This window comes from Suricata suricatta, chromosome 2 (assembly GCF_006229205.1).
Source record: "Suricata suricatta isolate VVHF042 chromosome 2, meerkat_22Aug2017_6uvM2_HiC, whole genome shotgun sequence".
Lineage (NCBI taxonomy): Eukaryota > Metazoa > Chordata > Mammalia > Carnivora > Herpestidae > Suricata > Suricata suricatta.
The window spans coordinates 31,861,102-31,878,161 of NC_043701.1; the positions used below are offsets into that span (position 1 = coordinate 31,861,102).

At 37.4% G+C, this 17,060-nt stretch overlaps 1 protein-coding gene across 1 annotated transcript in view; it reads right to left on the reverse strand.

Moving 5' to 3' along the window:
• CFTR (CF transmembrane conductance regulator) overlaps positions 1 to 17,060 on the reverse strand; it is a 163,127-nt gene that overhangs the window by 94,339 nt on the left and 51,728 nt on the right. Inside the window, exons 11-12 of the mRNA XM_029924496.1 lie at positions 14,194 to 14,376; positions 11,268 to 11,459 (exon numbers count right to left, since the gene is read on the reverse strand). Of these exons, the coding sequence (XP_029780356.1) occupies positions 11,268 to 11,459; positions 14,194 to 14,376 (375 nt within the window). The remainder of the gene's footprint in view (positions 1 to 11,267; positions 11,460 to 14,193; positions 14,377 to 17,060) is intronic.

Here is a 17,060-nt window from a genome sequence, read left to right on the forward strand (position 1 = left end):
TTCAAGTGTGTTAGATGGTTTTCCCAAGATATACTTGTTTAGGACCAGAGTAGCTTGACATATCATTTCCATGAAAGCAAATAGCCTGCAAATAGTTTTCACAACTATTCTCAATGCCATCAGGTCACAAGTCTTTATTATCATAATCTCCTGTACAAATGGCATTGTACAAATGTACAATCCTAATGGTTTAATAATACTGTTACCATCATAGTGAGATTACCTAGCCTGAAGTTCTAACTCAAAGTCAGCAATGTTCAATGGATAAGTCATTAGGTTCTAAGATAGTTTCTCATCTAATAAGCAATAATCCTAATTGAGCACGGAAAAAAAAAAAAAGATAAAGAATCAGAAGACCTGGTTTCTCTTGCTGGTCCCATCAATTACAGATCTTCAACAAGTCTCTTAAAATTTTACTTGCTTTCCTTTCAAATTTGAATAACAATATTTGATGAACTTCTAACCACAACATCTCCATTATCCTCCTCCAGTTTGCATATTATATTAGAAAAACCTTCCTGGGAACGTGGGTGGCTCAGATGGTTAAGTGTCTGACTCTTAGTTTTGGGCCAGGTCAGGATCTCAGGGTTTTGTGGGTTTAAGCCCTGTGTCAGGCTCTGCGTTGACTGCTCGGGATTCTCTCTCTCCCTCTCTCTGCCCCTCCCCGCTCACACTGTCTCTCTCTTTCAAAATAAATAAGCGAGAGGAGGAGAGGAGAGGGGAGGAGAGGAGAGGGGAGGGGAGGGGAGGGGAGGGGAGGGGAGGGGAGGGGAGGAGAGGAGAGGAGAGGAGAGGAGAGGAGAGGAGAAGAGAAGAGAAACCTTCCTAAAACATTGTTTTCACTATGGCACTTCCCCCAGTAAAGAAAAGCACCTGTGGAGGATCCTGTAGACCCATTTGCTCTCCTTTCAGGGCACCTTCCTGTGCTCCCACTAATTACCACATTTCTCTGACTCCTCTTACAGCTAGAATGCTGTATGAGAACTGGATTTCACATAGTGGATTCATTTATACAAAAAAAAAAATGAAATGGATGACTTTGTCTTTCTTCCTCTTTTGGCTTTTTTTTTTAATTTCTGGCAAAAGGAAGAACAGAAACTATGATCTGACTGTACTCTCCCAGTTCAGCTATCACTATATACCCTTTTCTTTCCAGACCCAGTCTTGCTGCCCTGTCTAGACCTCTCCTGGCTCCAGGCCCATTTCATAATGCACTCCAACCATAGAACTGACTCACAGAACTCATAGAACTGACTATAGCTCCTCATAAATATAGTGTCTCCTCTGGGCCCCAGGCCTTGTACATTATGTTCTCTTCCCAGAATGTTCTTCCTGTTCTTCTTTACTGAAGTGACTCCTACTCATTCATCATTTCTCACCTGAGATGTCACTTCCTCCAGGGAAGCCTCACCTGAACTTCTAAGATCAGATTAATTTTTTTTATTTTTTTTTTATTAATAGTTTATTACCAAGTTGGTTTCCATATAACACCCAGTGCTCTTTGCCACAAGTACCCCTGTCCATGACCATCACCCTGCCTTTCCCATCCTCCCTCCCTCTTCAGCCCTCAGTTTGTTCTCAGCATTCAAAGGTCTCTCATGATTTGCCTCACTTCCTCTCCCCAACTCTTCCTGCCCCCCTTTCCCCTTCCCATGGTCTCCTGTTAGCTTTTTCCTGCTAGACCTATGAGTGACAACATATGCTATCTGTCCTTCTCTGCCTGACTTATTTCGCTTAGCATGACTCTCTCTAGGTCCATCCATTTTGCTACAAATGGCCAGATTTCAGTTTAAATGCTGCTTCTCTCATTTAAGGGCCCTATATTAACCACTATCATAGAACTGATCAATTTGCTCTAGTTTTTACTTGGTCATCTCCACTAGAATAAAAGCCCCTTCAGGACAGGGACTGTATCTTGTTCATTAATAATTCCCAGAGTTTGGGGGTGCCTAAGTGGCTCAGTTGGTTAAGCCACTGACTCTTGATTTTGGCTCCACTCATGATCTCATGTTCAGGAGATAAAGGCCCATGTCAGGTTCTGTGATGAGCATCAAGCCTGCTTGGGATTCCCTCTCTCTCCCTCTCTCTGCCTCTCCCTCACTTGTGGTTTCTGACTCTCTCAAAATATAAATAAATTAACTTTAAAAATTAATTCCCAGAATTTGGCACACTAACAAATATTTACTAAGTGAGTGAATGTATATATATGTGCATCCTTTCCCTCAAATGCCATAAACCAAAAATTAATGGCGGACATGGACACTTGCCCTACTTACAGACGGCACCCAAAGTGCTTCACATACTACTGTGTCCATAGTAGGAATTCAAATATTTGCTTAAATCAACTTTTTTATTTATTAAATTTAAATCGGGGCTAACTAAACCTTCTAAATAAAAATTATTATAAACTTGGTTCTGAAAGACATTGATGGTAATACAAATGCCATTTCAAGGTCTGTTTTGTCAAGAGACCTCTTATACTCAATTTTTAGAAAAACTAAATTTCCCTTCCCACAAAGACCTTTATGAACATTACAGAGTTCTAAGGTTTTATTAAAACATAAGAGCAAAATCTTCCCTGGATCTTGTTTTATTAGTCACTGCTACAAAAAGGAAAATTCCAAGAGCTCAGATTCCCAGTTCATCCCAGAGGGATGAAGCCTTAGACATATATAATGATGTAGCACGGCTTTGGCCTTTGGAAAACTTAATGATTTTTTTTTGTTTTTTAATATGAAAACCTAGCTTCAATATCTTAATTTCACCATTTATTCATAAGATAGCTTGGTCTCAAAAATTAAAATTAAATGCTCATAATACTGTTCCGTTAACTTCCCCAAATCTTACTAAGACAAGCAGTCTTAGAGCTGTTTTGGTTTTAGAGATGTAAAAACTCTCATATGTCAAGCTAATAATTCCAAAATTGTAATTTCAATTCCTAAAATCTAGTTCACTTTAAGAATTCAGCACAGTTTCACTTTGATTGCAAACTCCAAGCAAAGTTGTCACCAGATGACTAAAAGTGAGAATTCAATGGACCAATCTGTGCAAAGCATTTAGCACAGCAGTGCTGACATGTGCTCTCTCAACAGATGTTAGCTAGTGTGTTTATTTTTATTAATTAATTTTTAATGTTTATTTATTTTTGAGAGAGAGAGAGACAGATTGCAAACAGGGGAGGGGCAGAGAGAGAGGGAGACCCAGAATCCAAAGCAGGCTCCAGGTTCTGAGCTGTCAGTACAGAGCCCAATGCAGGGCTCAAACTCACAAACTGAGAGCATGACCTAAGCTGAATGTGGACACTTAACTGAGTCACCCAGGCATTCCTAGTGTGTTTCTTTTTAAGTTCCAGGGCTCAAATGAAGTGAAATAATAGTTAACCGTTCAGTTCAGAAATGCTATGACATTTGTTTGGTTGCTGGTTCAATAGTTTTATAAAATAAATGTACTTGCTTCATATTACAGTAAATAAGGGACAGTGCTTTCAAACTTACTTAATTACCTAGTAGGAGAAAATTACAGGTGGTTTAAGGTACAGTCACTAAGTGTAGTTTATTCTGGTTTAGGGGACATAGTTCAATGTGTTTCAAATATCTGTCTTACATCTCCATTATGTCTTGGCTGCTACTGAATGAAATTGTTAATTCCTATGGCCCCTTTTTATTTACAGATCTCCCAACTGAATACTCCTAAATTTTCCTATAGTGGTGGAATGGCCATCCAAAGGTTAAACCTCTGTTCACACAAGTTAGTTTTGGCCAGATCTAGGGATGCAGAGGTAAAATTCAAATCTAATTAGACTTATGGTATCTGTATGATGGAATTTATATTCCAGAACAGTCATTAACTCAGTTTTTTGCTTACTTCCCTCCCAGGTGTTTCACACTTCCTGCCAACTTCTCTCCCAAGTTATTTTTTTTTCTTTTAGTAACTTCTTGCCAATTTTTCTCCTAATTTGTTTTCTTCTAGTGACTTAAAAATGAAAACTGGCAAGCAGCAGTGGTAGAGAAAACACAAACACATTTTAATTCTTCAACTTATATAGTAAATATTTTTATTACAATGCATATGTAATGGCTGCCAAGACAAATACTTAATGAAGACCATTTTGTGGTTGGTTGCAAAAGGATCTCAAAAACTTTGTGGAAACCAATTACATATCCTAAGTTCCTGACCTCTTCTCATATACCACGCCCCACCTCCCACCATGTACTATCATAAAAACCAAACCCAGGTACTTTTACAAGAGAGTGAGTCACTGAATAAAGTCAGTCCAACTAGCCATTTACCCAATCTTTCTGTCTGCTATGGGCCTCTGTGGTAGGATAAGGTTTTGGTGAAGTGTAAAAAAAAGCAGTATCCTGAAAATTCAAAAGACAAGAAAACAGTGAAGTCTGGCCCTCTGTTAATAATGAAACAGGGTTATAATCTCTTCAAGGGATAAGTAAGTTAACAAGAGCCGAATTAAACTGATTCCTCTTTTTAAGCTGGCAGAATCTCTAGCACTGGTTACAAAAGTATACAAATATTTAGAAGAACTCTAAAGGTAGTCTGGTAATATGGAAAGAAAAGAAAATGGGAAGATAAGTTAATGGGCCCCAAGATATAAAATGGTATTTAAAAAATAACTATAGCGGCACCTGGGTGGTTCAGTTGATTAAGCCTCCAACTTCGGCTGAAGTTGTGATCTCAGGGTTCCTGAGTTCAAGCCTTGCGTAGGGCTCAGAGTCTGGAGCCTGCTTTGGGTTCTAAGTCTCCTTCTCTCTCTGCCCCTCCCCCTCTCACATTCTGTCTCTCTCTCTCTCAAAAACAAATAAACATTAAAAAATAATAATAAAATAAAAAATAACTACAAATTGCCTAGGAATCCATTGTCCTATAATCTGGCTCCAAAGCAAGAAACGTAAAGCCAGACATGGAGATGTTCCCAAAGCAGAACTGACCGTGAAGAATCTGCACCTGACTTCTTCACTCCTGTCTGCACATTACCAGTTATCCTATCAGCCCAGAGCTGTCTCCGCGCCCTTCCCTGCGATAAAGTCTTTAAGCTATTCCTCAGAGCGAACAGTTTTCAACAAACTGAAATCAGAAAACTATGTGAAATATGCTGTGTGCTTTTTCCTATCCACGCAGATTTACCCCTACCTGCCTGCTCCTATGACCATAAGCATCACTACATACGCAAGTCTTTGTAGATACTAGAGCTGAACAAAAACACAAAAATGAGGAAGAAAATATTCCGTTCTCATCTCCAGTTCCAAGTCTAGCTGGAGCACATTAAAAAACAGATCAACGCTGGCAGTCAAAATGAAAACATACTGAATCACGAATGTTTGTATTCAGTGATGGGTCCATAAAGAGAAGACATCAAGGGATTCTTTTGCTAGCACCAGCTGCCTAAACCTCAGGGATTCTATAGGTATTTTATGTTCCTATGCTCAAAACTCCCCCACACTTAAAAAATAAAAACTTAACCATAGCAGGACCTCACTGACCTTTTTTTAAAAGGTGAGGAATACTTGGTTTTTTTTTTTAATGTTTTATTTATTTTTGCTACAGAGAGAGACAGAGCATGAGAGGGAGAGGGGCAGAGAGAGAAGGAAACACAGAACTGGAAGCAGGCTCCAGGCTCTGAGCTAGCTGTCAGCACAGAGCCTGACACGGGGCTTGAACCCACGAACATGAGATCTGACCTGAGCCGAAGCCGGAGGCTTAACCGACTGAGCCACCCAGGCGCCCCAAGGAATACTTGTTTAACGACGACAACAAAAGTACAGAAGTTGGGAACTCTTTAGTACTGAAAATAGAGGAAACTTTTGATTTTTAGTAAGACCATGTAGAACTTCTAATTACTTTTTTGTTACTCCAGCAATAGTGTGCTGCTATCATGATCCCAGCCCTGAGAACTGTGAGGCTCAGGGGAGAACATGTACCGAGCAAAATTCTTGTAACTGACATGCCTACGCCAAAGTATTTCTGAAAGAGTCACCTGATAAGAATTTACCATTCTGCCTATCGAAGTCCTCAGTGGCGTACACCAAAATGAACTTTCTAGAATCACTGCTCTCAAGCAATTTGCCTTGTAGTTGGATAGATAACAACATACAGGGAATGTTCAGCAGTGAGAAGAGTATCCACTACCACACTAATATGTTCATTGTACCCCCTACATTTGCCAGATTCAAGTACAAAGCATTTAGGATACGGGATGTTTTTGCCTATTATAAGCTGAGTAGGAAGCACTAGTTGCAAAAGTCAGCAGGGCAGGAGGGAGTCGGGATTCAGAGATTATTAGGAATGAAAAACTAAGTGTTTTGACAATTTAAAACAGAGGAAAAGGGGCGCCTGGGTGGCTCAGTTGGTTAAGCCTCTGACTTCGGCTCAGGTCAGATCTCACGTTCGTGAGTTCGAGCCCTGCATCAGGCTCTGTGCTGACAGCTAGCTCAGAGCCTGGAGCCTGTTTCTGATTCTGTGTCTCCTTCTCTTTCTGCCCCTCCCCCTCTCATGCTCTGTCTCTCTGTATCAAAAATAAATAAAACATTAAAAAAATAAAAAAATAAATAAAACAAAGAGGAAGGAGCACCTGGGTGACTCCGTCGGTTGAGTGTCCAACTCTTGACTTCAGCTCAGGTCATGATCTCATAGTTGGTGGGTTCAAGCCCACATAGGGCTCCATGCTGACAGTGCAGTGCCTGCTTTGGATTCTCTCTGGCTCACTCTACCCCTGCCCCTCTCCATGCTGGCACGCTCACTCTCTCTTTCTCCCTCAAAAATAAATAAATAAACTTAAAAGATAATAAAATAAATAAAACAAAGTGGAAGAAGAGTGAGTTGTACATTAAGAAAGCGAAATGCACATCATCATCATCATCATTACCAATTACTTATCAAGCCCACTTGTTGGTTTTCTCCACTGGAAATTCTGTCGGTAAGACCGGTGATCTTTCTGCCTTGTTCAGACGTCTCAATTCTATGTAATTCACATCCACATCCTTCCCTGCTAAACACACAGCATTCCTACATGTCCCCCTTTCCAATTCCTGTTGCGCAGGGGTGTCCTTAATCCTAAACCAACTTCTCTCTTCTAATTTCTTCAGAAGAAAAATCCTCAGTCTTCCCTGAAACCCCATTTTCCTTGTTGGCCTTCCTATAGATGGAAACAGTATGACATTCCTGATCTCCACACAGTTCTTCTGTTTAACTTCTGTTTTTTTCTTGTTTATAACAACCATTATCTGAATTACTGAAACAGCTTCCTATTAGTCTCCCTTCTTCTAGTCAGAATAGCAAATACTACTATTACTACCACCACCACCACCACCACCACCAGTACCAGTTACTTTGGTTAAGTACTTTCCGTGCACCAGAAAAATCTACAAAATTCCACAAAATAAGTAATATTATCTCCATATTACAGAGGATAAAACTGACTGTATAATAGGATTAAATAGCTTTCTTTAGTACCCAACTCTGTCAGATGTCAAAGTATTTACTCTTTCTGCTACCTCACAAAGTTTTAAAATGTGTCCGCCTTAATTCTGTTTCCCATCGTACAAAGTGCAAAACTGACTGCATCTTTCCCTTGATTAAAGCTCTTCAAGACCAAATTCCTGACACTGGTTATGAGGTCCCCAGGACCTGGTCCTCCAGCTTCATTTCTACCCACTCAGTGTCCCCTCAGTCACACTCTGGTTCTATCAAGATGCTTGTGGTTCCCTGCACTAACCAACTGGTTTCAAGTCCTGTGTTCCAGCTCAGTTTCTTAATGTCTGAAATACCTTTCCCATTTTTACTCATCCATCTTTCTTTGTAGAAAAAGCTTTTACAGAATGCTGAGGCAAGCCAAAAGCCCTACTGCCTTAAATATACCTTTATTACAATACTTGCTATAGTACAGTGAAAGGTCTCTTTATGTACGCTTTCCTTCAACCAGACCATTAGTTATTTGAGGGAAGGGATAATAAAGATTTTACTTTGTATCCACTCAGACTGCACCAAAGTGTGGTTACAGTGTCTGGGACAGAGTAATCATGCAAATAATGTGTTGGAAGTCTGAAAGGCATATAGAAACTGGAATCATCTCCCAACCCCATTGTCACTTCTGGAGTAGAGAACCAACGCAACCTAAACTCCAGACTGTCTGATGCCACCTGTTTTCTTCCACAAAATACACCGACTTTTGTTGACTGGGTCATGAAGAGCAACCACCATATTTATAGATAACTGCTTTTATAACATTTTCTAATAACCACTTGTCATCATCAAAATTCACATTGATGACTTTTCATGGCCAAGATGTTTCTCCATCTTAATTATACCAAATTCCATCTTGTTTCCATAATAGTCACTTATTCACAAGAACTCTCAGACACATTTATTTTATATCATACTCATGGAGCAGTATTCTCCATCTCAAAAGGAAGTAGTAATGATCTAATATTTCCTGAATGGCTAATTTACGTCACATGCCATGTTATGTACCTTATATTCATCCCACTTAATTTTCTCAATAATCCAGTGACCGCCCCCCACAATGGATTCATCAGTCCCCTACTTCTTCACACCAGCTTAACCTTCTCTCTACTTTACTGGCAGTTCTAACGTTCTTAATAAAAAAAGTTCTTCCAATGCCATAAGTTGCACTCTTGTCACCATTAGAATTCCACAGTGAATCATTCCACCGGAGGACATTAGCCTTGATAAAACCTCCTCTGGAGGTTATTCCTCACATCAGACACACCCAGATCAATTTTCCAATGCCCCCTCTTTTCACTCCTACAGAAATAGCTCTTTCATTATCTATCAGAGCACCAACTCATTCTTTACAGATATCTTTCTTTCCCCTACTGGTCCATGAACCTCTGAAGTATAAGAATCTTGTGCTACTCATATTTTTTTTAATTTTTTTAATGTTTTATTTATTTTTGACACTGAGAGAGACAGAGCATGAGGGGGGGAGGGGCAGAGAGAGAAGGAGACACAGAATCAGAAGCAGGTTCCAGACTCTGAGCTGGCTGTCAGCACAGAGCCTGACGCGGGGCTTGAACCCACGAACGTGAGATCTGACCTGAGCCGAAGTCAGAGGCTTAACCGACTGAGCCACCCAGGCGCCCCGTGCTACTCATATTTTTATAAAATACAGGAACTTTCAAATGTTTTCAAAATAATGACTTCTTAACGTGTTCTAGTTTAAAAGTTTATTTGGGTACAAAAGGCCATATATTGTACGATTGCATTTATGTGAAAAATCCAGAGCAGGAAAATTTTAGAGACAGAAGGTAAATCAGTTGTTGCTTAGAGCTGGCTGTGGGGGGCAGATAGGTATTAAGAAATGGAAACTAATTGCTAATGACATTTCTTTTAGAGGAATTGAAGATGTGGTGATAGGTATGATGGGTATGCAACCCTGTGAATATACTAAAAAGCACTGCCTTATACACTTTATAAAATTAACTTTGAGGTTGATCACAGAATCAGAAAAAGAAAATGTTCTCCTTCCTCTTATACTCTTTAATTATTTTAATAGCTTTATTGAGATATAATTCATATACCATACTTCTGAATGGTAAAGGACAGATCACTATAACATGAACCCTTTAGAAAATGGACTGTATTTTTCAGCTTGGTGTGCCCATACCCAGTACAGTATTCATGAGTTAGCAAATGCTCATTTCATGAATGAGGGATCCACAGATTTGAATTTATTAGTAATATAGCTATACTAAACTTGAGTTAAATATACTTTCACCTGGTAGAATCAAATTGCCACTTATAAAATTATTTATTTTTTTCCCCATGTCCAGCATGGACCCCAACATGGGGCCTGAACTCATAAAAGAGATCAAGACCTGAATGCCTCTATAAAATTATTTCCATAAGAAAAGGTATATTCATAGCAAAAAATAAAGCCTACCAGAAACCTTCCAACACCTTCCAACTAATAAATAAAGCCTATGACTTATCTTGCAAGACACTACCACTCCTATCTCCCAGCCCCCACCTAGACAAATATCTGTGGTCCCTAAGAACATTCACATTTTTTTAAATAACAAATCTACTGAGAGTTTATGAAGTAGAGAGAATTTTATTGACTCATTAGTGAGAAAAATGTCCTCCATGGACATTTATATGGCATACATTTTTAAAAAGATATTTCACAATTATATGAGAGAATTAGACACCCAGTTTGTGAAATACTATTCTTGGAAGAAGGGTATTTGAGGAATAAAGAGTATCTTCTTCAAAATAAGTTCAATACTTTTTCACAATAGTTTTTTTTAATTATACTTTCATGTATAGAAAATAAGAAAATGGAGCTCTAAAAAACTACTCTGGAATGATTCAGTATATACATAGAGAGCATTTGTATAAGCACGTATCCCTCGTTTGTAAGAATTGAAGTTTCTGTCTGACAATTAGCCTTTTTCTTTTCTCTGTACTGTATTTAAGTTTCATTTTATTCTCACTGCAATTTCTTTTTCATAAAAGGTGACTTAAAGGAATCACTAGTATCAACCGCCATCTACCACACACAGTGATTTTGAATCAAGATCTCTATTCAGGCAATACTATTGATAAACCTCATAATAATATAGTCCCTGCCTTAACATTTACATCAATAATTATTGATCCTTCCACCATATAATTTATGTATTGAATAGCACAAGAGCCATATATTGGCCACTTGGAATACTTCACATATTTTCAGATAATTAGCCCATTCCCTAATATTATTATAAAATGAGTCAACAGCATTATCTTCATTTTACCTCTGTTTCAGAATTACAGTCACTATAGGTCATATGGCTGTATGTTGAAGGCCAAAGGATAAAATATAATCACAATTTTATCTCTGATTCTCTACTGGTAGGTTTACGCTTATTCCATTAGGGTGTGGTAGTTATTACAATTATTAAAATTCTCTCATATAATTGTGAAATATCTTTTTAAAAATGTATGCCATATAAATGTCCATGGAGGACATTTGTCTCACTAATGAGTCAATAAAATTCTCTCTACTTCATAAAGAATTTTTATTGTAACCAAATCAATCATTTTAAAAATAAATTGTACCTTCTCTATGCTTTTGCATTTTCTAAAGCAGGGGTTATATATCTTATTAACTGACTTAACTCAGTACTCTGATTAATCAGTAAACTTGATTAATATATATAGACAAACTGATTGGATAGGGGGCTAATTATATCATTTAGGTAGTCTAAAAGTTTCATATGCATAAATCATAAAAATGTCACATAATTACTTACCTCTTCTAGTTGGCATGCTTTGACGACACTCCTATATCTATATTCATCATAGGAAACACCAAAGATGATGTTTTCTTTAATAGTGCCAGGCATGATCCAAGAAAACTGCGAGCAGAATGAAATTCTTCCACTGTGCTTAATTTTACCCTCTGAAGGTTCCAGTTCTCCCATAATCATCATTAGAAGTGAAGTCTAGAAATAAAACCATTGTTATTAAGTGAAATCATCTGATCAAATCACTCTCAGAATACACTTGCCTCCAACTATCATCCTAAGCAGAGGTATCTATTCTGATTTTAAAGGGTTCTACATTAATTCATTTGATTCAAAATTTATTAAGCACTTCCTGTTCTGGGTTTGCTGCTCATGCACAAAAGATACAAAGGGGAATAAAAGAAACAACTACAATAGAGTGGGATAAGTTCTTTGGTAGAGGTTCCCAGAGATAAAGCACCTAATTCAGATCATTGGGATGGGTTTGGAGGAGGCTGAGGAAAGATTACCACCACCTAACCTTTGCTGAGTTCTCAGTCTATGCTGGGTGCTGTTCTATGTGATTTAATCATACTCATTCACTTAATCCTCACAATAACCCAACAAGGTAGACCCAATATTATCTTCATCTAACAAAGAAGAGATCAGTTAAAAAAGAGATATATTCAGATAATATTGTTCCTATGAGGTCTTCTTAAAGTAACTAATATAAAATCATCCACGGAATGACTGACTAAAGAAGCTTCACCAAAAGGACTATCAGTGAGCAAGGACTTATATGAAACAAGACTGTGAACTAAAATTTAAACTGATGTGGTACTTAGACTTGAGAAAGAATTAAAGTATGTTATATTCCCTGACAATAAGAAACGTATAAGTAAAGCCCAAACAAAACAAAGGAAATAGGGTATAAAGGAAATTCACTGATTGTTTTATCAAAAAAAGCTGAAGTCAAAAGATATGATTTAAAGGTTACGTATCAGCTAATAGAAGCATAAGCATATTTAACAACACAAAGATAAAATATTAAGAAAGGTAATACTACTAAAATTGAATAGGAAAAAAGGAGGCAGCAGAGGACCAAAAAACACTTTTATCAGAGCTCACATTAGGGAATAAGAGAAAGAAAAACCTAATGATTTAATGCAAAGTTATTATAAATATAACCACTGTAACAAAATACCTCCCCAACCACTAGAAGCTGGGATGCCCTTGGGCTCATACCTTGGCCCCTTTACCATCTTATCCATTCTCTCTCCTTTGGAATCTAATCTGGCATCAAGTCTTTGTACTGCCAGCCCCCGTACCCTTGAAACCAGAGCTGTCTATCCAACTAATGTCTCAATTTAGGTGTCAAATATGCATTTTAACCTTAATGTTCTAAAATCAAGCTCTTCCCTATACCAGTTTCTTCCATAATCTCCTCAGGTAATGGTACCTTCATGCTTCCAGTTACTCAGACCAAAAACTTTGGACTCATCCTTGACTCCCCCTGGGCTTCTCTCATCCATCCTGGGCCTTACCCTGGTACTCAATTTTAACTTGGTCTTAATAATAACTGAGCAGCAGATGTGTAGAATAAGCTATTAGCTCCTGCTTTTATTTACATTTAAAATAAAATACAAATGTCTGTGAAGTTTTATCAACATTTTGGTATTTATACATTTTATATATATATGTATTTGTATTCAGTGATGGTTTCATTTAATGTGATAGCTTTCAAACTACCAAGTATTGATAAATATATATAACATATATTTGATAAATATATATGAAATGTATATAATTATATATAATTTGATGTTTATAATTATATTTATATTAATAAATAGTAATGTCAAAATTAATATTAATATAAGTATCTTATATGTATTTAACATGGATAATCAGATATATTCCATTATTTGAGTTTATAAAATTGTTCTATATTAAAACATCATTTCTAAAAAATGGGATTTATAATAAGTAGGGTAGGGGTAGGGGGATGGAAAGCTGACCAGCACTGAATAAATTAACATTCCTATGTATTTCTTTCAAAAATTTATCCCATTCAATAATTTTTCCTCATAACAAATCCTAAGTAAGTCTGAGTCCATTCTCCAAAATTCTAGTCAACAAAATAGGGACCTTTTGTCCATGTGGTTAGTAAGGTAAAGTCTATAAGTCAAGGTTTTCCTGGACAAGCTCTGGAAAAATGTCTATGCCAAAGATTGGTAAAAATGAATTGTTCATTTATTCGTTACTGAATATCCACCATGTACAAGATACTGTGTTGACTTATATGTGAAACTTATAAAACAGAAGGAAAGAATAAATAAATAGAAAGCAAAAACAGACCAATAAATACAGAGAACAAATTGATGTTTGCCAGAGGGGAGGGGATGGGGGGATGGGCAAAATGGGTGAAGGGGAGGGGAGGTACAGGTGTCCAGTTATGGAATGAATAAGTCACGTGAATGAAAGGTACAGCGTAAGAAACATTGTCAATGGTACTATAATACTACTGTATGGTGACAGATAAGTAGCAATGTTTGTGAACTTCGCATAATGTATCGAGGTGTTAAGTCATTATGTTGTGCAATGAAATTAACATAACATTGGGTGGTAACTATGCTCCAATTTAAAAAAAGAAAAAAGAAAAAATGTTTTTTAATAAATTTAAAAATCAGCACATGGGGAAAAAAGACACTGGGTTCAGTGCCATGCACCACATAAAGATGCAGAAGAAAAGGTCACTGCAAGCAATATAAAGAAATAAAAGACTAGAGACTATTATCAGTGGAACAATTTATATTATAAAGAAACTATATCCAAGCATTGTCCTACTACAAGTGTAAGAAATTCTCCAACATGCCCTCTCAGGCTATAGACAAACAAGGAAATGAAAGAAATGCATGCCCAATAAAGCTCTTAGTGATGAGGAACAGATTACCTTGCCTGCTCCAGTAGATCCAGCAACCGCCAACAACTGACCTCTTTCTATCTTGAAATTGATGTCTTTAAGGACAGGAGCACCAAGAAGTGAGAAGTTGCTGAAGAAGAGGCTGTTGTCACCACTGGAAATTTTTCTGTCATTATTGTTTTGTTTTGCTTTCTCAAGTAATTCCCCAAATCCCTGAAAAAATATATAGAGAGAAAACAAAAAGGTAGATTTTTCAGGTATTATCAATAGCTATTTGCTTTATGTATTATGAATGGCACATGACCCATACTTTATAACATGTAATTATATAACATGACTTCTAGAACACATGATACAAAACACTGAACATTTTAATATACCATTTGATGGAAATATAATTTCAATATCTCAGATTACCACTCACCGTTAAACTAAATTAAATTAAATTATTGAAAAAAGCGTGTTCCTTCTCCTATAGGCTGAGCAAATAAATATTATCACCTAATTTCTCAGCAAATAATAATATCTGAGGTAGCTTTTATAATCCCTCTGTTTCAAAACTGTGGACTGTGACTCAGAGGTTAAATGACTAAAGTCAGCCAGAGTAGAATTACAACCCATTCTGACCTCTATCATACTGCTGGTACCTTCCTCTAAGGTACTTAGGAGCTTAGATCATTTAAGTAGTTATTAAGTATAAATTTAATGAGATTGCCAGACGATTCAGATGAATTCCACTAAATGAGAAGAGCTGCAAGGAAAAAATTCGCTTCTCTATTGCCCCACAGGAAGCTTTAGGGTAGTGGTCTTCAAACCAGAGCAAACAGCCCTAAGGATTGATCACAAGGAACCTTGTGTATACAGTCTTAAGGGAATCCATTTCAACGTTCTCAACCTCCTAATACACTTCTTCCTAAAATAATATGCCTATGATTTGCTAACTCTTTGTTATCTCTTCTTTCCCATTCACAATTTTGCCTCACTTTACACAGAAGAGAAGCCTTTGGGGGCACCTGAGTGGCTCAGTGAGTTAAGTGTCCAACTCTTGGCTTCTGCTTGGGTCATGATCTCCCAGGTTTGGGGGTTTGAGCCCCACATTGGACTCCATGCTCAGCTGGTAGCCTGCTTGGGATTCTCTCTCTCCCCTCCCCTCACTGTGAAAAATAAATTTAAAAACTTAAAAAAAAAAAAAAAGAAGAGGAACATTTTACCAGTCTTACTATGTTGTACTTCTTGGAGTGTAAAAACCTCAAGGACACAATGAAGGGTACTAAAGAAGAATAATTTTCTCCTGAAAGAGGGACCCACAAAAGCAAAATCAAGAATACTGAAAGGAGTAACCCTGGGTTAACCCTGGGTTTCACCCAGGTTTCAAACTGAAGATAATCTACATGTCTTACCTAGCTTAGAATACGATTTCAGAAATGAGTTGCATGATAAGGCATTTTAATTTATTATTTGATTATTTACTTAATTTTTAATAATTTAATAAATCTAGTTAATACATATTAATTACCTGATTTTAAATGGTTTTTTTTTAATTTATTTTTGAGAGAGAGAGAGACCACATGAGCAGGGGAGGGTCAGAGAGAGAAGGAGTCACATGATCTGAAGATGGGCTCCAGGCTCTGAGCTAGCTGTCAGCACAGAGCCTGACGTAGGGCTCAAATCCACAAACCATGAGATCATGACCTGAGCTAAAGTCGGACGACTGAGCCACTCAGGCACCCCTAATTACCTGCATTTTAAGGTTATACTTTTTCTGACATAAAATAAGCTGATTGGCTTCACAATGAGAACTACATAAATTCATTTATCTTCCATAAACTGAATGCACTTAAACTATAGCGCCAAAGTTTTGGCAAAAACCCATTTAATATACTTAGACAATCTATAATAAACAGGAATTACATCTTTTGCCACCACTTAAAAGTATACTGAAAAATTTATATCAACTTAAAAATGTGTCAGAGGTATGTGTCATAGTTTTTCAAAATTCTTTTATGTCATACATAAGCAATCAAGTTTGAAGACCACCACTTTGAGTTCTCATGATAGGGATGGTTAACATCCATCCCCCTCAGTTACCAAATAATAAACACAAACCTTTTAGGAAGAAGACTATAAAAAGTCTTTATAACATGGGTCAAAGGCATCTGTTATTCCTTATCCATTTATTTATCTCACAGATATTTACTGGGAATCACCTCTGTATTAAAGACCATTTCAAAAATCTCACATGAGAGAAAATATATGAATAGATATTAACACTGCAACATGCTTAGTGCTAGAACTGAAAATCACACCAACTCTTATGGAAGTACGTTATATAGAGCAAGCAACTCAGCCTGGAACTTGACCAAGTAAATGACCTGCAGGCTAGGCTACAAGTGATAGGACTGGGATTTCACAAGACCAAGAAATGGTACAAGTGTTCTAGGATCTATATGTACAATGATTTAGGCTTAAAAAAACAAAATATGTCTCAGAAATGGCAGATGGCCAGGTCAGATGTATATGGCAAGATGACAAAAGATATCCTTAGTAAATTGGGAGATGCAGGCTGTAAAAGGACTTGCTTTGCCATGCTTACAAGCAGGACTTTTATACAATAAGCAGATGTACCAATGGGAAGCTACTGTTACTAATCAATTTTATTTCTTTATTTTTTTTATTTGAGAGAGAGAGAGTATGAACAGGGGAGAGGGACAGAGGGAGAAGGGGAGAGACAGAGGGAGGGAGAAAGAGAGAGAGAATCTTAAGCAGGCTCCATGTTAAGCATGTAGCCAAACATGGGGCTTGATCCAATGGCCGTGGGTCAAAATCAAGAGTTGGACACTCAAAGCGACTGAGCCACCCAGGTGCCCTACTAATAACTTTTACTTCAGATTACAGAA